We start from the raw sequence: 20,867 nt of genomic DNA on the forward strand, positions 1-20,867 counted from the left end.
GGTTGGTGGCATTTGGAGAGTTTTCTCGTTCTGTGGATTTGGGAGCCCATCGCCGCTCCCCCACCCCCTTCTCCCCTCTTGCAGGCGCCCCTCAACTTTGGGGTCCGGGACCGCGCGGGGCTCGGGGCTGCACCTGCCCTGGAGCTCCGGGGCTGCGGGCCGGTGCGCTCGCCCCGGGCGGTGGCGTTGATGAGCCCGAGTCCAGGGCGCCGGGCAACCCTGTGCCGGGCGCGGACACCGGGGAGGGAGCGGAGGACACGCGGCGGGTAGGGGCGCGTGAGCCGGGTTTCGGCCCTAGCCGGGACGACGGTTCTCCCTCGCCTGGTTGCCTCAGAAAGGAGGCGAGCCCGGGGAGGAGCGGGAGACGGCGACCGGGGGCAGCGATTGGCGGTTTGGGTGAAGAGGGCCGGCAGCGGAGCGAGCGAGCTGGCTGGAGGAGGGGGCGGCGAACTTCCAGCGGGAAGGGGCTCTTTCTGCGCCAGGGCTGGAGAATGAGCTGCCGCCGCCGTGTGCTTCGACTCCAGGCAGCTGCTGGCTTCGCTCTTAGCGCTCGGAAAGTAACGTTATTTATTTATTTGCTGCGTTCAGCCTCTTGGGTTGGACCCGATAGACACCCCTTGGACTTCGGGAGCTCGCGTCCGACCTCTCCAGCCCCTACCCTGCCCTTGCGGGCGGCTCCCCGGAATACACGTACATGCCTCCCCCCCCCCGCGCCCCCTTCCTGCGCCCCGACCCGGTTAGGGGTGGGCCCTCACCCGGGCGCTAGAAAGTCCCCCAAGGCGGGAGCAGGGGAGGGCAGAGGGGCGGGGGAGGTTCTAGCGCTCTCGGCTCTCATTTCAAAGCGCGCTCTCCCTTCCAGGTTGGGTCAGACCTGAACCCCTAAAAGCGGAACCGCCTCCCACCCTCTTGCCAGCCGCCAGCCGGGAGCTGAGTCGCCGGCGGCGGTGGCGGCGGACGGACCCGGGAGTTTCCTCTGTCACTGGATGGAGCTGAACTTTGGGCGGCCAGAGCAGCGCGGCCGTCCGGGGATCGCTGTATGCTGAGCTCCCTCGGCGAGACCCAGCGGCGGCTCAAGATTTTTGGGGGGGCGGGGACCAGCTGGGCGCCGGCACCATGTTCCTGGCGACCTTGTACTTCGCGCTGCCGCTCCTGGGTAAGTCGAGGCCTCCGCTAGCTTTCTAACCCCTGAGTCTTTCCGAGGGGGTACTCGAGGCAGCCCCCCCTCCCCAAATTGCAGCGCAGTTGCCTGGGTGTGGGAGGGCGAAGTTTCGTTTTGGGGAGGGGGATCTTGAATCCTCAGCACCCTGGGCTTGGGAGGAGGTGATGGCGCGGCACTTGCCCGCTGCTTTTTGTGCTTGGTTTTTATTTTCTGGGCTTTTTAATGGCCTATCCTGGCGGGGTTAAGGGGTCCGAGCCCCTCCAGCCCCGGGACCAGCGCTCCTTGCGAGTCCCGGGAGCTCGCGGAAGCGCAGCGGGCAGGTGGGGTGTGGGCGAGCATTGACTGCGAGAGTAAACTTCGAAGGGAAAACTTTTCCCCGAATAGTGCCTGAGCGCTCCCCGCCCGGCGGGCCGCGGACCCGGGCTCGCCCGCCCCTCGCCCTGCCCGCAGCCGACCTCCTCTTCGGAAAGCCGCCGGCTTCCGTCGGGCGGGGCCGAGCGAGCGGCTCCCAGAGGCCGAGCAGCGGCTCCCGCCCGGCTGCCCCGGAGCCGCGGGGCGGGCACGCGCGGTGGGCAGCGCGCGCGCCGGGGCAAACCGCAAACAGCCCGCAAAGCCACGCCGGCCCAAGCTTGGCGTAGCGGGAAGAGACGGCGGCCCCAGGTCCCAGGGCGGGAAAACACCTACCCGGCGTAGAGGGGCGGGCCCGCGGGCTGCGCAGGGCACCCCAGAAGCCGGGTCGGGCACGCGCGCTTCCCGGAGCCCGAGGCTTCGGGTCCCTGCCCGGCTGCCCTCACGCTCCCTGCCCTCCGCCCGCAGACGTGCTCCTGTCGGCCGAGGTGAGCGGCGGGGACCGCCTGGACTGTGTGAAAGCCAGCGACCAGTGCCTGAAGGAGCAGAGCTGCAGCACCAAGTACCGCACGCTGAGGCAGTGCGTGGCGGGCAAGGAGACCAACTTCAGCCTGACATCGGGCCTGGAGGCCAAGGACGAGTGCCGCAGCGCCATGGAGGCCCTCAAGCAGAAGTCCCTCTACAACTGCCGCTGCAAGCGGGGCATGAAGAAGGAGAAGAACTGCCTGCGCATCTACTGGAGCATGTACCAGAGCCTGCAGGGTACGCGCCGACAGGCCTCGCCCCCGCCCCACCCCCACCCCTCACCCCTCACCCCTCACCCCTCGCCCCACGAAGGCAGACGGGCCCCTCGCCCGGGTCCCGCTGACCTCATCCTCTCCTCGCTTCTCCCCAGCTGCAGAATGAGGACCTTTCATTGGCCCCCAGGGACAGCGGCAGCTGGTGTTTGCTGCCTCCCGAGCAGCATTGTTGGGGCCTGGTTGTTGGAAAACCCGTGAGGGGGTGGGGGACACCCCCCCCCCCCGCCCGCCACGGCCCCGCTGACCTCTCTGAAACCTGCTCAGAGCATCCGAGTAGGAGCCCTTTAAAGGACAGGGCAGGGACTCACAACTTCTCTCCAAGGAGAGCTTCAGAGGATAAGAACACAAAGACTTGCCCTGAATCGTGTCCGGAGTTTCTCCGCTTTCTTCGTCCCTTCTATCTATTCTGACATAAGATAAAGAATTAAGAATAAAAGGTCCAGTAGACTCTATTCTATCTTTACCCTCCTCAAACCTGATCAAAGGCGGATATGTGAAAAACCATTTGTCATCTTAGATTAGCTGAGTCTTGAACCAGCTGGTGGGGTTCAACCTTGGTTAACACAGAAGTGGCTTTGAGAGAAAAAGGGCCACTTGTCACAACCATCCATTCCAATGGGAATTTTTTGGTCCTTGTGTGCCAGAGGTGGCTGGTGTTTGTAAATCTAACACAGACATCCAGGGAATTCATTCTCCACTGAGACACCGAACATTTGTAACATACAGATTTGACCTCTCAGCTGCCTTTTGCTCCAGAACCTGTTACAATGAAACCCTATTTCAGAGGCTGTTTAATAGCCAGATCCCAGCTTTCTGGCCACATGCTATGTTGAGGAGCAAAGAAAAGGGGGCCTCTTTTTGGGTCACTTTTCTTCCATTGGCTCCTGGAGGTAAGCTGGGCTGGTGACATCACTGGCTCCTTCCTCTCTTATTTCATTCCTTTGCAAAGAGTGGGAGAGTTTTCTGGCAAGATCAAGCTGGGTTGCTCTCCAGTGTTTTCATGGCACTCTGGGGAGAGGAAGGACAACAAAGGCAGAGGGAATGCAAAATAACCAAAGCCAAATAGATGCATTTGAGACCTTTGAAAGTTTCAGCATCTTTTTGTTACACAATCATAACATCATTAGAATTTAGATTCAGTAACAAAAACTCTCTGGAATATGCCTGCTTTCCAGATCTAAGCCCTCCCTATCTTTCTGTGGTTTTTAGGAAATGATCTGCTTGAAGATTCCCCTTACGAACCAGTTAACAGCAGATTGTCTGATATATTCCGGGTGGTCCCATTCATACCAGGTAAGCAGATTCATGCTTCCACTCGGATGCCTTTGCCTGCTTGAAATCCATTGGCTTGCATTCCCTTTGGCTCTCAGAGAGCGTCTAAGTAGATAGTTGAATGGCACAGCGTTTTTGGGAAATTAGAAATAGGATGATGATAATGAAGAGGCAGAATGCCTAGAGATGATTGTATGACTTGAAAGTAATTCTAAATGAAGTAATGTGGTGTGGTGATTTGAAAGAGGTTGGAGGGAGGTGACTTGGTTGAATTTTTTTTTCACATTGGAATATGATTGGCTAGCTCTTGCATAGAGACTTCTGTCTGTAGGTGGCAATCATACTCCCTTCTTGCTACATACCATTCACAGTGCGTCCCTGCAAATGGGATCCGTGTCAATGATGCCACTTACATTATGAGACTTCTGAAGATAATCTTAGATTGTTGAAGAATTTCGGATAGACTGACTTGTCTGCCTTTGATTGAAAAGATTCAACTCTACCATTTGTTAATTCTATTTTTAATTTGTCCTGAGCAAGTGTGTGCATGTATCAAAGAATGTATTACTGCCCCAGTGGCCCTTCAAAAAGTGGTCTCGCTTCCCATGGTTTGTTTTGTCTGTCTTTGCGATTGTACGTTTGTTTTGGAAGTGACCTTAGTTTCAGAATTAAGTTTTTCATAACACTGGCATTCAGACAGCCCCATAAATAATGAGCAAGGCAGTAATTTCTCTTAATGACATACAGATTCCAGACTGATGTTGTCTTTATTTGTTTACACTTAAGACATTTTCTCAAGTGTATGCAGCTATCACAAATGATACGTTTTGTTGGTGGTTGTACATGGTGGTGAATGCTGAATTCTATGAGCTGATGGTTTGTTATGGGGTAGAGTGTTCTGGTGTTCTAAATGTTTTCTGTTTTCCTGCAGAAAGCCATAGAACCAAGGGGTTATTTAAATACTGATATTTACATTCACTCACAAACATCCATTGAGTACCTACTATGTTCTAGCCATTGGGATTTTGGCAGGGAGCCAAACAGATGTCGCCCCTGCCCTCAGGAATCTTAGAGACAGCCAGCAACTGGCATCTGTTAAGCCCTTATTATATTCCAGGCACTGGGTTAAGAACTTTTTTTAAAAAAAGATTTTATTCATTTACTTATTTGAGCGAGAGAGAGCGCGAGCTAGCAGGGGGAGGAGCAGAGGGAGAGGGCCAAGCCGACTGCGCTGAGCACTGACCGAGCCCCATGCGGGGCTCCATCTCAGGACCCCGAGATCATGACCTGAGAGGAAATCAAGAGTCAGAGGCTTAAGTGACTGAGCCACCCAGGTGCCCCTCTGTTAAGAACTTTTTGTCATTAACTTAGATAACAATCTTCCTGTACATCTTAGGTATTATTATTTCCAGTTTAGGAATGAAGTAATTGGGGCAGTGTGAAGTTAGGAAACCAGCCCAAGATCACAAAGCTCATGATTAGCGAAACCAGAATTGAAACCCAGATTTGTTTAATTCTAAGCTTTTGAACCTCTGCCCCTTGCTACCCGGAGTGTGATCTATTGACCAGTGGCATGGACATCACCTGGGAGTTGGTTAGAAGTGTGGCATTTCAGGCTCCATCCCAGGGCTACTGAATCAGAATTTACATTTTAAGAAGATCCCTGGGCTGGCTGCTTCCTATACACATGAAGCTTGAGAAGCATTCCTCTACATTATTCTGTTTTTGGTTCAGAGGAGAAGTGTGTGTGTGTATGTGTTTTGGGTTAGGGATATAAGTTTAGTATCAGAGGCATTCATATATTATCCATAATAATGATGATAATTTCCACTCCAGAGCCCTACTAATGCTCCCTCCCTGTCCCCTTGGCCCAGCTGGGGCAGCGTCTCAAGTTCTGGAGGAAAGGTGCACAGACATCTGAACTCTCACAGGGGCAGGTCTATAGGAGCGGGGCTGGGATGTGGCCCATGGTGTACCAAGAGCGAACCCGGCCTTCCTAGTGCTTTGAGGGGCAGTGCCTCTTGCCTGCTGCCTGCCCCCTGGAGCCTTACTCCTTGGTCTTTGTGCTGGTGCTTGGAGGGCTACGAGCCTTCCTGTGGACGGTGAGAGTGAGGATGCAGGCAAGGTGGAAGGCTCCTTTGGGTTTTAATTTCAGAACTGCTATGGACTGTAGGACCGCAACAGACTCAGTTTCCCTTTCCGGTGTTCTCTTTTTCTTGGTATAATGAGACCGTGGGAGTAAATAATCTCTCGTTCTAATAGCTCATGATGCTGAGGGAAGACTGAGGTCACCTCCAGAACCCCTTCACTGTGCTCTTCTTTCGTGTTTTCAATGCTCGCATTCCTTCTACAGTTAAAATGGTTTGGTCATTCTCAGATACCCCTGGGTTGCCTGGATTTCTTCTATGAGTATTGGGAATTCTTCTGCATATGGACCAAGTTTCATTCGTTCATTTTCTTGGATCCCTTTCTCAGCCAGGTTTCTTTTCCTAGCAAATATGACCCTGACTTTGTGAGACCTGTCCTGCGGAGAACCCAGAAGTCATAATGAATTAATCAGAGCCAGGAAGGCCTTGTCTGGAGCTACATTTTATCTCTCAAGGGCATTGAATTTAGGTTCCAGCACTAATGAGCTTTGACCTCTGACAGGGACGGTGTTCCCTAAGTGGGTATAGGGAAGCCAAATGGAACCTTGAGAGGTTTTAAGTCATTGAATAATGCATATTATCCAGTTTGGCATTTGTAGGAGAGGGAAGGACAGAGGAGCAGGATGATAAATGTTGCTTTTCGTGGTTTGATTCTGAGTTTCTAGAACATCTCTCCTGCCTTGAAAATCTCTCTGAGGAAACCAGGACAACAGGGCCTCTGCCTTTTACAGATATGGTAGCAATCAGAGTTTCCATATTTGGGTTTCTTCGCCCAATGTGAAGTGAATGTTTATCCACATACATTAAGTGTGAGCTGAATCGTCTCACTGAACAAGACATGTTTGACGTTCTTGTGTTTCCATTTTCTTTGGACTCCTCAAAGCCACAGCTGTCTTTGCCATTGTTTACTTGATCACCAGTTAAAAAGCCATATTGAGGTGCTGTCAGTGGCCTGGCAGGAACAAGGAAGGGAACAAAAATGAGATAGAGTCTCAAACCTGTCATCTCTGTTCTGAAGCCTCAGCTGCAGGAAGGAAATCAAACAGCCTAGTCAGGCGAGAATTGGAGAATTGCAATGGCACAACCCTTGTGGAAATGTGTCGGTGGAAGCATGTGGCCTTGAAAGCACATTTAAGGGCTCAAGGAGGGGCCTTCGTTGTGGGTTGATGCCAGTGTGGTTTTTAGGGGTCTCAACCAGGAAGAACGAGGCAGTGAGTGGGAGTGTACAAAGGAAAGAGGGAGCCAGTGCAAGAGGATGTTGGAGGAGAGGAGAGAATACGGAACATCGTCTCGGGAGCCAAGAGGGCAGAGCCGTGTGGGCACATGGAAGCTCTGAGGACAAAGCCACCATGTATGGTTCACATCTGCCATGACTCTCTGCTCTTTAACCTTGCCTTTTCTTCTTCCTGCAAGTTCTAGAAGCAGCAAGAAGTAAATAGCGATTTGGAAGGCAGGTGAACCTGTTGGCCATGTGTTTTGACTCTCTGGAGGGGGAGAGTGAAGTAGCCAGAAATTCTGAAAGCACAGCAGGTGCCAAGAAAAGCCTGAGATTGGAGGATCAGAGGGGGATATAAGCACCTCTGTGGCAGAGAGAAAGAGGGCTCCAGGGTTTAAAAGCATTGATTGGGAGGTTGGATTTTGTAGAGAAGAGTCAGGAGGTGCCAGGCCTTTCTCAATAATAACCGGGGCCGATGGTATTGCAAACAAGAAGCAAGATGGATGTGGGGAAAGAGGGGTATTAGGATTTGACACGCTGACTCTGGCTTGGTGAAAGACAAAGGTCTAGCTCTCTGGCTCTGTCATCATTTCCTGCCAAGTCCTAGGAGTGGCTTAGACCTTCCCAGGAAGCCTTAGGATCTTGACATCAGTTGCCACACAATTGGAAATAGTTTGCTTCAGGACGACATGCCCCTGAACGCTCTTTTGTGTATGGCCCCTTTTTCTGAATGATGCTGTGAATAATTAGCCATGTTTAGCATTTCCATTTTAATGTGCCATCATACTTATGTCATTATGGAAAAAAAAAGCTTTCTTAAAAATTATACATGTTGAAGAAGAGTCTTATAAGGTCCTGTGCTGTCTTGTCAAATCAGGACAAGAGAGAGAAGTGTTTGTAAATACCAGCTACTGGGATGTGTGGTGGCCCTTTGCTTTCCCCTCGGCTCTCCATAACCCCTCTAATCATGTTGTCCCAATAGGTGAGAATCCCCGTCGGTTCCTTGTTCCCGTTCTGGCATATGGTAAACTCCTTCTCGGGTCAGCGTGCGCCCGCCCTCCTTCTCCAAGCCCCGTCACCCCCCGTCCACTCAAGCTCACTGAGCAATCCATTCCCCAAGCACTTCATGTGTCTTCACTTTCTTGTGCCTTTGCTCATGCTCTTGCCTCTGATGGGGAGTCATTGTTAGTTCCTCAAGACCTAGATCCAATTTCATCTCTGGGGGCCATCCTGGAATTCCCCCGGACAGGCACTGGAGACGCTTTCATGCTGCATTTTGTTCTTGCCTTCACGATAGCAGTTAATCACAGGGTACTGAAAGGACCTATGCATGTGTCTGTCTTTCCCACTGGAAAGTTGGGGGACCTGCTTGCTATGCTGGGTGTATGCCCAGCCTTCTTCCTGGTTCTGAGTAATCATCTCGTTAACCGTGGGTGCTTGAATATCAGAGAAGGGCCATAGAGATCTAGTCTAACCTTCTGCTTTTACAGAATTGAAGCTCAGAGAGGGGACGTGACTTGGCCAGGGCCACGGTGCTTGAGGGTAGCCCCTAGGACTTTTGCTAGAACATGGTAATGCCTTAGAGGAGTGTTAGCCTCTTTCTGTTCTGCATGCTCTCTGGACACATTTCATCCATTCCTGGGACCGCTGCTACCACTTACACTGAAGACTCAGAGCGTTCCCTCTGTTCCAGCCTCTCCCGAGCTCTCAACCAGCATTTCCAGCTGAGTCCTGGGCAGCTCTGCCTGGACGTAGCTCAGTTACTTCAAACCCAGCTCACATCCAAGATGGATCTCACCATCCCTCCCCTTTTTTCCCTGAGCCTCCTGTCTCACATATGGCATTGTCTGCCCGAGTTATAAGCCTTGGGGTTCCTGCCACCCCCTCTGCCATTCTCATTCCTTCCGCTGGACCCATCACCAAATCTTTTGCAGCCTACCTGCTGTGCTCTCCTCTCTCCATTCCCTAAATATACCCATCTTATCTCTCACTTGAACTTTGCATTGACCTTCCTCCTGGCGTCCCTGGTGTCAAGTTCCTCCCAATCCAACCTGGCCTCCTCATTGGCAGGCCTTATCTTAGCACCGCAGTGCTTAGGAGAACTGTCTGGCTTCAGTCTTCTTCCGTAAATTCTTCTACTAACTGACCTTCCACCTCACCCCAGCCACCCTGTGTCCGAACAAGCGGGTTGACCACCTGCTGTCCCACCAGTGCCCCGGGCAGCTTTGCGCCCCCAGCCCTTTGTGCATGCCAGTGTGGAGAGAGAACACACGCTCTGGGGTCCGCCGACCTGGGTGCATCCTAGCTCTGCCACTCGCTTTGTCTTGGGCACCTCACTTGAGGTCACTGTGCCTCAGGCTCCTTGCATGTAAAATGAGATGAAGGTATTCCCTTACAGGTTCTTGGGGCTTTGAAGACGCTGTATGTAAAATACTCGCCTAGTCCCCGAAGCATTCTTGGCCCCTCATAAGTCTCAGACATTCTCAGCGCTGTGCCGCGGCCACACGAGCTGTTGGCTCGCTCCTGACTCCAAGACCGGGGCTCTTTTCAGCAGACCTTGTTTCCTGATCAGGGAACAACGAAAGGAGGGCAGCCCTGAGCCTTCAGGAAGTCTGCTCATTAAACTACCGTGGACAAACATGAAAAATCTAGCCTTTATCTAAAGGGGCCTGGAGGAAAGTTCCTGCCTCTAAATAACCCCATTTGAGTCTTCACTTCCCGTTGGGGAAGGTCTTCCTTACTCCTGCTCTGAATCCCCCTGTTCTTTGGGGGCCTGTTTTTACGCTCTTTGGTCAGAGGTGAGTGTGTGGCAGCTGGTGATCCCCGGGCTGGGGGCTCTTCCTGTGCTGACGGATTCTTGTGATCAGCTTTCCCTTCTCAGCTTGACTGATTCCCATTCTTCTAACCTCTCCTCATAAATCTGCTCTCCAACGCCCCTCCTAGCAGGAAGAATTACTGCTCCCCGAGAAGGGCATGCCTTAAACCCGGGAGAGGCGTCCGTCTCCGCAGGCAGTGCGAAGTACCCTTACATCTCACTTTCACAGACCACTACTTTTGATTCGAATTCTCTCCCTCTCCAGCCCCTCAGCACCTCATTTTATTTTTTTGTAGAACAGTAAGAAATTACAAACGGGTTTAAAAAAGGAAAAGAAATTTAAATCCCCTCTAGTCACAGCTCCCAAAGATAACCACTGTAAACATGTTGATATGAGACTTTCCAGAATTTTCCTTTATATATGAATATGTGTATATATATGAATATATATATATATATATATATATGCACACACACATCTTTTTTTTTAATTCTTAGGTTACACATACTTTCTGATTAACTGCATGATGACCTGAGGAATGTATGTCTTCTTGTATCACTGACCACATCCCAGAGGCAAATTTTGTTACTTAGATTAACTGTCAACCTCGAGAAGTTTCATGGTTAAAACAGCAGGTCACTCCAGTGGCACGATACTTATGGCCAAGGCCTGAGTGTTCCAGGGAAGGCTGTGAAGGTAGAGACAGTCAAATATTTTTGCATAGCGTGACCCTTGGTCCCGTTACCAGAAGAGGGGAGATAAAACATCAATGAGTGACAGGTAATTGCGTGAACCGAAGATTGTTACAAGGTGCAAAATTATTTCTAGCCGGTAGGTCTGTCCTCATTCCTTCTCCTTAGCCCTTAGAAGTGTTTCTTTCTGCCATCTCTTAATTTTTCTGCTGTCCAAGCTTATTCTTTCCAAAGGATGTCCTTTTTTGATTCTCTGGGATATAGTACCAATTTGCAAAAGAAGGTGTCAAATCAGGATTATTTGGTCCAAGGAGCACTGGTCTGGGAGTCAAGAGACTGGTGGCTTGCTTCTGACTGTACCCCTCACTAGCCAGGTGACCTTGGGCGAGTGTCTACCCTGCCTGAGAGGCAGCCACTCCTTTTATAAAATGACAGCAGTGAACTAGAATGATCTTTCACGTATTTTCCTTCCTTTTCCAAGGACCTGCATATTGAATCTTGAATTATTCTGGGACTTACTGTTTTTCTTTCGAGCATTACCTTCAGACCAAAGAAACTTGGGATCGCGGTATATACATTTTTCACATTAATAACACTTATAAAGCATGATTTATTCAATATACACCTTATTTGAACCAAAATGTGTTTAAGGCATCTCATTTGGATACATGGAGGAAGATGAAACAAAGTAAGAAGTGGGAAAAACAGGGACAAGGGGAAAATGAGATAGGAAAGAGAAAATGAAGCCAGGAGCGAGTGCAGTAGACACAGTGCATGTCAGAAGATTATATTTAAACAAATTAAATGATCAGATGTGCCTTGTTTGTTTTACAAAGGGATAAATAAGATCACTGGTTTGTAGATGCAGCAGGACTTTTGGAGGTCATTCTAGTCCAATCCCTTTATTCTACTGATAAGAAAACTGAGAGTTCCATAAATTTCTAGGGCAGTAGAACATAAATTGTGTGGGACAGTGATGACAAGTAAAATTAGGTGTGTGTTTGTTTTTAAATTGATATTCAAAACTCTCCACATCCTGGCATTTCCCCACCTCCTTTAAATTGTCCTTTACCTACTCAGGTCCGTGCCCCTGCTGGGATGGCATTCTGGGTTTTTGTGCAGTTAGGGTGAGACCACAGCCATTGGCTTCAGTTAAGGGGATTGTTGTCTGTTTTGGAATTGTTTCAGAACAAGGGTTAATTAATAAGTCTCTGTTTGGCAACAGGAACCAGGAGCCAGAACGTTAATTTTCATATTTTTTTGGCCCCCTTCAGAGTCATCTGCAAGGGAAAGCGAGAAATTATTTTTTGCTGTAAGCCCTCCCAGCCTTCAGATTAGAAAAAAAATTAATCTTTCATCTGGAATTTTTTTGTTAAAGAAGCTAACCACTTCCCGTAATTTAGAGACTCAGCTAGCTGGGTCAGTGATGGAAACGAATGGGTGATTTGCATAAGGGGCTAATTTATTATGTCCCCTGGGCCTTTCTTTCATCTCTTTCCATTCTAATTAATGTTCTAAGAGGGTCTATCACCATATCAGAAATTAGGGGTGAAAGCAGCCATTGTTAACCTTTATTCTTATGATTTTTTATCTTCTGTGATCTTTTAACCATTTTCTTTTCATAGCCAAGAATTTACATAGATAGGGCTGGGGAGTGTGTGGAGAGGAGGTTCCAGGGCTGTGCTCTTTTAGGATCTTTATTCCAACAGTAGATTGCTGTAAAAAAATAAAAATGACTCGGGATGGCTCTCCAACCACAGAGGGAGTTGCAAAACACACAGAAACGTACAACCATGGTGCAGAATTGTTTCTAAATTTGAGTCCCCTAAAAACCTATATAAACATGTACATACACACGCAGAGTTTTAGATGTATTCGTGTACCTGCCTGGTCGTGGCTGTGTGTTGATAGTGTGTGCGTGAATGCGGCGATCTGTATTATGAAACATTTCGCCTCAAAAAGATCTTCCTTGACATGTGTTTCAGTTGGTTCTGGCTGTGACAAAGGCAGCTGTGTGTGAGAGAGTGTGACACAGCTGAGGAAAGGCAAGAGAACAAGCAATTTCTTCGAAAATCAATTGCAATTTACTCGTACTAAATTGGCCCAAGGTCCGCCCCGTCCAAGCATTAGCATATGACAGACTTTTAATCATTTGGTCAAATGGCCTATTTTTGGTCAAACCACAGTTCCCTCCGGGATTCTGCCCATCAGTCCCAGAGCCCTGTAATCTTCGGACCTGCCCTCTTTAAAGGGGAGGTAGGGGTGGGGAGAGGAGTACCCTTGGAGAGTCCTGCTGAGTGCCCTGCACTGCCCAGCTTATCCATGGGCATGATTTCATTTTGGTCCCTGGTTACACTAAAAGCTAGGTATTATCTCTGATTTCTGAGGAGGACACCTGGGTTCAGAGAGGTTGAGTAGCTTTCTCAGGGCCACACAGCCGGTGAGTGGAAGAATTCAGATTTGCATCTTGCTCCTGCATCTGTTGGTGCTGCTACGTGATGAACTTTTAAACGCAGACCTGGGATCATTTATGTGGGTCTTAACGTGAAGGTATCTAGTTCCTTGCCTCCCTCCTTAATTCCTAGTTTTTCCTTCTTTGTCTTCCACCTAAAAAAACCCTGTTCGACAAAGGGCCTCTAACGTTGAAATAGAAGCCAGTATCTATTATTTTAATATTTATCCCTGCATTCTGTTGGGTTCTTAATTGACAACCGAAATCCAGAACACGCACGCTATTAAAACCATTCCTGCGGAACTGTAGAAATATTAACCAAAGAAGCAATTTCTGGATTGTATCTTTTTTCATTTCAGTGTGAGATGGAAGGCTTCTAAAGTAGAGCAGAATGCCTAGGGCCATTTTTTGTCATGCTGTCGTTTAAATAGCATTACACAGTGGTAAAGAAAGGAATACATAGTTTAGTCCCACTTTAAGGTGACCTAATATGCTATTCATTTGTCTTACACCATGCTGGTACCCCTTTCCTTTACGTCCCTCTGAATGGTCTAAGAAGCACCATGCCGACTATTATTTCTATTACCCTTTGCACATTATCGTTCGGTATACAGTTAATAATGTATGAAAATAAGTATTGATTGCATTCTTTGTCGGAACAGGCCAGCAGGTTTCTTAAAGCCCATGTTTATGAAATGTTTCATTGATCCCTGTTACTATGGGTTTCAAATAAACTCTTGATGAAGAAGATACCAGGAAATCCATGCATTCTGGAGAGCCCTCATTGGAACCACTGTTTTCTTGCACTCTTGAACGTAGCAAGTGGCATTTTGAATGAGAAAAGGAGTGACTGGACTGAAAACTCTAAATATATTCCCAATGAGACCTCAAGAGAAATAAAAGCCATAATAATTTCAACAGCTGTAGGAGGTAATGAGCTAAGTGTTTACATGGAATACCTCGTGTCAGCCGTGCTTAATAGTAGGTACTCTTAGCCCCACTGGAGGGATAAGGAAACTGAGGTCCAAATAAGAAACTTGTCAAAGGGCACACACCTAAGAGTTGGTTGAGCCACATTCTCATCCGGGAAGTCTGGCCCCAGAATCTGTGCTGTAGCACCCATTTGCAAATATATAACAGGAGAGAGAGTTTTGGGAAAGTTAAGTGCGCAAACTGTATGAAGGATTATCATGCATTTTATACTGAGTGAGATATATATATATATATATAATACATATACTTGTTTTAGAATAAAGAGAAAAATTGGTCATTTTTGTGGTCTCTGTCAATTTCCAGTATTTCAGTGTGATGGAATGGCATTTCTGCCAGATTCATTCATCTGCTATTTATCAAGAACTTACTGTGAGTCTAGGGTGAAGCCAAGGGGATTCAGGGGTAAATAGGACCCTCTTTTTTTATTTAGGGATAGGTATAAACAATAAAAATTAATGACACAAAGTGGTAGGTGAATGAGTAGAACTTCACCAGGCTCACATAGAGCCCCAAGGAGAGAAGAACTGACTTGATGGGGTTGTGGGTCAGAGAAGGCTTGCTGAAGGTGACTTGAGGCCAGGTTTTGAAGGATGATAGGAGTTTGATAAGGAGGGATGGCTGGGGAGGGTATTCTAGGCAGAGGCAACTGCATGGGCAAAGGCATGGAGTGCCCCGGGTGCTGGAAATAAGTCACTTGCTGTGGCTGAAGCCGTAGGCCAAGCAGTGGTGGGAGCAGAGCCGGGCAGAGAGGCAGGGGTGCCACACTCAGGGGCTGGCCTTTGTCTCAGCAGAACCGGAGAAGGATGATGGCTGGTTTACCTCGGCACTGCTGCATTTTTAGGCTGAATCCTATGGAATTGCCGTTTCTGTAGGCCAGCATGGCAGAAGAGCAGAAATTGCATATGGTTCCACTTAGTATAGTTTTATGTCATGAAAGCATACACAGGACTCTGGATGCTTCTAGACTAGAGTATGACATAGGCATGCTGAGAATGAGTAACCTCTTATCACATGAGGTACCCTCTGGGGAAGTAATAAATGGGGCCTGGAGCACTGGTGCTGTCAGGCTCGGTTCCTGGTGGACTCAGGGCAAGTGTAGGTCACGTTCAGGCTCTTCTCTCTCAGTCTCATCTTCTTCTTGGAGGGGGGAAAAGACGCTCGAGGCTCCAGAATGCAAAGACCAAGTGCACACAGTTCCCCGTGTAGACGCCAGAGGTGGGCAGAGGAGTCAGGAGTCAGTGAGGCTGCCTGGGCCTCACAGGGTGGTCCTGGGAAGGTGGGTGGGGGCGTGGGGGGAGCAGATGACAGCAGAGCAGACAGGCGCCAGCAGGAGTGAGTGCAGGATGCAGAGCGGTCTGGAGCCAAGTCTGAAGGGTCTTAATCATCATGGTAGGAGAGATCGTCACTGCAAATTCTTTCTTAGACGTTGAGTTACCTGACCGGTCAAAGGAGGCCTGTCCTGGTGGGCGGTGGAGATGCGGACAGTCTGGGACCCCTGCGAGGAGAGTCTCCACCCGCCCTTCTGGAGCCTCCCCAGTCCCAACCCCAGTGCTGCCGTCTGTCCTGGGCTCAGGATGGGCTCCTGCTTTTTCCCTTGGGGCAGTGGCTCAGCTCAGGCTGTCCTCTGGCTGGGAGGGATGGCCCTGCCCAGCCTCTTGTGGCCCTTTGGAACCCTGATGGATAGTACCTGTTTGGAGGACTCAACACATGGGCTTGATTTTCATTTGTTTGCTGTATGTCATTTTACTCTTCTGGCTCTCTGGTCCTGTGTGTCACTTGGCTGTTTTCTGCACCAGATCTTCAACTTTCTTCAGAGCCTTTTGCAAGAGAGTGAATAAAAACTCAAAGATTCTAAATGCAGGGAGTTGTCTTAATTGAAAGAGATGCCTGCTCAGCCTGGGGCACACCTGGTGAGGGAAGGACGAGGAAGGAGGGCTGCTGGGACTGCTGCCAGTAATTACCGTGGCTCCCAGAGCTGGATCCGAAGAAGTGACTGAAGCCTCTCTTGTGTCCTTTCTTGAGCCCAGGGTGCGTTTATGACATTGTTTTAGTGCTGTCGTGGGAGCAGGAGCTGGGGGAGATGGTGCTGCCCTTTTTGGCTGCTGCTGATCTCCGGGTAGGAACGCACCCAGAGCCGGGCAGCACTTTCCCACATCACAACTCACCAGGCAAACCGTCTGCCTTCATTCCAGAGACTGGGGCGGGGCTGGGGAGGGGCAGGAGATGACACCCTGGGAAATTATGAAATGCAGAAGAGCGGTGGTAAAGAGCAAAAGTCTGGGGGTTAAGCACACCCAGATTTGAGTTCCACATTCCCAGCACTTACTAGCTGTGGGACCACGGGTAAACAGTTACTTACTCCATTCTAGGTCCTGTATCTGAAAATGGGGATAATAATAGTACCCGATTCATAAGGTTTTTGGAGGTAACACTTAGGAAGAGTGCTCAGAAGTGCTCAGTAAATGGTGGCTGAGTGACTGCCAGTCTCTGCTCTTAATGTGTACACGAACTGAACTCCCTTCTTCCTCCTCTCCCAATTTATTAGCGTGAAGCAGGAATAGGAGATTGAGTGGATGTAGGTTTCTTCTGCTCTGAAAAAAATAAAAGGAAAAAGAGAGGGAGACATCAATAACCATACCTGAAATGAAGATCGCCAATTCAGTGCAGTCCAAAACATGGATTATCTCCTCTAAAATAGCAGGAGTCATGTTCTTGGAGAACTTACTCTATGCCTGGCAGTGTGGCTAGCTACTAGAGAGATGGTAGAGAACCTGAAAGAAAGTTGAGAGCAGAGTAGAGTGCCGTGGAGGGAGGGCGGGGAGGAGAAGAAAAGACGAAGGGAACTCAATGGAGGACAGAAAGCTCTAGAAGGAGGTGCCAGGGACTACTGCAGTGCAGGGATGTGGAGAGTGGATTCCAGGTGAGCCAAGGCACATTGGTGGGAAAAGAAAAGGTGTTCACCCAGCATGAAAAATTTATATTGGCTATGCTAGCCCTGTGTTGAGCGGATGTGAGTGTGGTGAAACCCTAGTGGGTTTTATTATTTTTATTATTATTCTCAAGAATGTTTAAAAAATGTAATGTTTGCAAACAAAGTAGAAACAGTCGAAGCATTGTTTTCTATTAGCGGTATAGGGTTCACTGGCTATGGGTGCTTTTTCATTCTTGTCTTCCAAATTGTAATTTTAAAATATGAGGCATTTCATGTTCAAGAGTTTTTTTTGTCTGAAATAAATTATTCATTTCTACGCAGTTTCAGAAACAATGAACATAATACTTAATGCATCACAATTAAGCAAGCGTAGTTTCGTATAAAATTACGTTCTGTGCATTTTGGTGGCAAACAGAGCAGTGTATCCTATATCTTGTTGACATTTGTTCCTCATAAGCAGAACATAAAGAAGTAGAGACTCAGAAATGCGTTTTCTTTCCTCTCCCAGTGGAGGAGGGTAACTTTAGACCCAAGCAGCCTTGTTTTTGACATTCCACAGCTGTTGGTGGCTACCTCGCTCTGCAGAGAAAGTGAACTTACTGCTTCCATATTGTGCATGGGGTCAGGTGACGGTCAGAATTCTTGAGCAGTGCCCATTCATCCCAGTCCCCTTTGTCTGGGTTTGAGATCTTTCTAGAATTGTCCCGTAGAAGGGCATTTGCTGGGGATTTGCTGGCCTAGATTTGCTGGGGATGACTTCCTTTCGTGTTTGGTGGCAACTGCTTTTTGAATGCTGGCTGGTTTATCATGCGTACCTTCACCGAGGATCTGGCTCTTAGAATACCCTTCTTGTGCCAAGGTCTCCTTACAGAAATAGGCATTGCCAGCTAGGGGTGACATCTCCATAGGAAGCCTCTTCAGGCTTGACGCTTTAGCTGTGATGGTCCCCAGGCATGTTTTTGAGAAGCCTCCAACTTGAGTCTCAGCCCTGAGTCACAGTCAAGGCTAGCAGAGCAGTTGTGAAGACATTAATTGTGAAATGCCTGCTGGCTGCCCAGCAGGAGGATTCGAGATGCCTTCATAGGTTATTGCATTTAATCCTCACAAAAACCCTGAGCGTTGGCCCAGTGTGGGGGGGTGGGGAGGACTAGTCATATTTCACATAAGGGGAAATCAAAACTCAGAGAAGTCAAGTGATGTGCCTCAGGCCACACAGCTAGTTGGTGGAAGATGCTGAACAGGCCTCTGATGATACGGGCACTCCTGTGCTCTCGGCTTGCACCTGTGTGTTGGTGCCACACCTTGGAGTATCTGCCGAGTCCCTTGCTTGGACCCATATTTCCTGCATTGGGTTCAGAGGACCCCAGAGTCCGAACTGCCAATTTGAGGAGCTCCTTTTTAGAATATATCCATCCAACTGCCTGCGGGATAGTCCGGTCCCATCAGCATCTTCCAGCCAGCAGTCTGGCAAGTGCCCTATTGAACTTGCCCTTTCTCTTCAACCCGGGGGGTGAGGCAGAGGAATGTTAGCGTCTTAAGGAGGTGTCTTTCTAGAGGGGAGCAGTGCTGTGGTGGAAAGAATGTGGATTCGGGGTCAGGCCCGGATTTGCATCAGACTTCGTCAGATCATGACGTAGGCAGGTTCTTTAACTCTGCTGAGCCTCCCTGCCTGATTTGTCTGGTGGAGATAATACTTGCTCTGCAGAGTCACTGTGAGGCTGGGATCTCAGTGGTGGGAGGGTCTAACACGCTGTGCAGGGCCCCCCCAAATGATAGAAGTTCTTATTGAAAAAATGGGAACGTACTCATTGGCCTCCAGACATTTCACTGCACGGAGGGAGGGTGTGCGCGAGCCTGGCCCTTGTGCTGTCCTCCCAGCTTTCTCTCAGACCTTGTGGCTGCTTCTGCCGACCCCTTTGTGCATTTGTAGTTGCACCCCTGAGATGAGCGATCAATGACCGATCGGCTGGTTCCTCTATAATAGAGAGCGGCCCCACCGTGTGGTACCACGCACCAGCTGTGCACCTCCCTTGGTATACTCCGCAGCCCTGCCTTCCGGTTACTGAATTTTCCCCCAACATTCCCACGGCCTCGCAGAGCTGCCGCAGTAGCACTCCGAGCGGGGGGTCAGTCATTGACTTGTTCCTCCACACCCTCGCCCTTAATTAAGAGAAAGTGCAGCGTACGCAGATAGATCTTCCAGAAAGGGCTCTTATGCAGATCCGGCCGGTGCTCAGCTCCTGTTGTGGTGCACTCTGGAGACCGAGGGAAGGAGGGTTATTGTGGGTTCACACGCAGGGTGAGTCTCCTGACTTGAATGCAGAATTTTCCTATTAAGAGCAGAACCAAACAACTTTTTAGATAAGCACTCTGATGTGGGCCAGAAATTCCCGGCAAATATTTACCCTAGATGTAAAACACTAAGTTAGAGGTTGTTTGGAAAACCCTAAAATAGAAAAATTTATACTCAGGGTTTTATATTCGGTACATGGAAAGAAAGAAAGAAAGAAAGAAAAGAAAGAAAAGAAAGAAAAGAAAGAAAGAAAGAAAGGAGTATGTTGTTTTCCATTTCTTCCGAGCTGCCTTTTATGATACAGAATGATGACAAAGTGGTGTCCTCCCTGGCCTGCCCATTCCTGCGCTGTCCCCCCTGCTCACTCAGCCTTCCTCTGTGTTCTGCTCTCAGACACATACCTCCCCCCGACCCCAGCCACTCTGGTGTTTTTGCTCTGTAAGCCCCTACCATGGACTTGGCCCCATCTCAGCTGGAAGACCTTACGAATCTCCGTATTATGAGCGTGGATGCTGGTGTTGGCAGATTTTCTTCCCCACCAGCTTCCAGGAGTAAAGGGATTCTATAGACTGGTCCTGGGGACTTGAGAAATTCTTGGCATGTGTCAGGTATCTGGGTTTGAGTCTCTGACGTCCCATTAAATAAGTTACTTTCCTTGGCTAGACCCCTCTGTTCCTCTCTGGCAAAGCAGAGTCTACAGGTCATCTCGGTGGTTTGAACCTCCACCTTCACATGTTTTGTGCTGTCATTGTCCTATGGGGGAGGGGTATGGTACTCTGGAAGCTGTTCCCATCCCAGCTGTGTTGGTTGAAAATGGTGGTGGTACAGCTAGATGATTTTCCCCAGGAACTTTCTATTCTGATTTGCCACGTGCCCTCCCATGCTTTGTCAAAGATCTTTGGAGGACTTCAACCAGCCTACAACACAATTTTTAAAGATCAACAAGTTTTAAAATAGCAACAAATATTTACCAAGACAACCTTTTGCTAGGTAGGTCCTGAGGGCAGGGGCACGGACAAGACAGGTGAGGCCCCCAAACTCATGAAGTGTACAGTCTTGTGGAGCAGACATAATGAGTTAAAACAAGCCTTTTTGGTTGGCAGTAAGTATTCTGAAGAAGACAGACCATTGTGATAGCAAATAGAGGAAAAAGGGAAAACCCATTACATGGGGAAATCAGGAGGGATTCCTTGAGGAGGTGACTTTGCCCTGAGATCTAAATGCCAAGAACTGACCCTTCTCAGCACTGGCACGAAGGCCCCCAGGTGGGCACAAGGCTGTGTACTCTTCATGAAGGGGATGCCCGGGTGGTGGGACCCTGTGTCTTTTTGTTAGTGATGATCACCTCTCGCTGCTCTGGGCATTGGGGTGAAAGGCCGCCACTGGGTGGGGGGAGGGAACTGTGGCTGGGGGGGAGGGGGAGTTGGTGGTGGGGGCAGTAGGAGGCTTCAGGCCATGGCCTCTGCTTCCGGGGCTCATGTAACTTACACAGAAAAGCACCCACGGCTGCACTACTGCCGCACTCTAGAACTCTGAGCTGTGGAGAAAGCAGCTGTCTGAGGCAGCGACTTGGTGTCTGAGTGTGACCAAAGTGGCTGACTTTGCCCTGTTGCCTTGAAAATGTAATTCTTCAGGGATAGTTCTCTGTTGGTGGCTGTTCTCTATTGATTTGCCTCTTTAAAAAAAAAGACAACGCAGAGGGAAATAATTATAGAATATTGGAGTTGGAAGAGTCTTTTATGACCCC

At 49.1% G+C, this 20,867-nt stretch overlaps 1 protein-coding gene across 2 annotated transcripts in view; it reads left to right on the forward strand.

The window, feature by feature from the left end:
- Window positions 1-453: 453 nt before the first annotated feature.
- Window positions 454-20,867, forward strand: part of GFRA1 (GDNF family receptor alpha 1) — a 202,705-nt gene continuing 182,291 nt past the window's right edge. Inside the window, exons 1-4 of one of the 2 annotated variants that reach the window (XM_087862668.1) lie at window positions 454-557; window positions 860-1,153; window positions 1,976-2,269; window positions 3,517-3,600. In XM_087862668.1, the coding sequence (XP_087718794.1) occupies window positions 1,114-1,153; window positions 1,976-2,269; window positions 3,517-3,600 (418 nt within the window). In that variant the 5' untranslated portion in view covers window positions 454-557; window positions 860-1,113. The remainder of the gene's footprint in view (window positions 558-859; window positions 1,154-1,975; window positions 2,270-3,516; window positions 3,601-20,867) is intronic. The other variant, XM_045803223.2, reaches the window with a different exon arrangement.

Source organism: Ursus americanus, chromosome 6 (assembly GCF_024610735.1).
Source record: "Ursus americanus isolate L20-20 chromosome 6, mUrsAme1.1.p, whole genome shotgun sequence".
NCBI lineage: Eukaryota > Metazoa > Chordata > Mammalia > Carnivora > Ursidae > Ursus > Ursus americanus.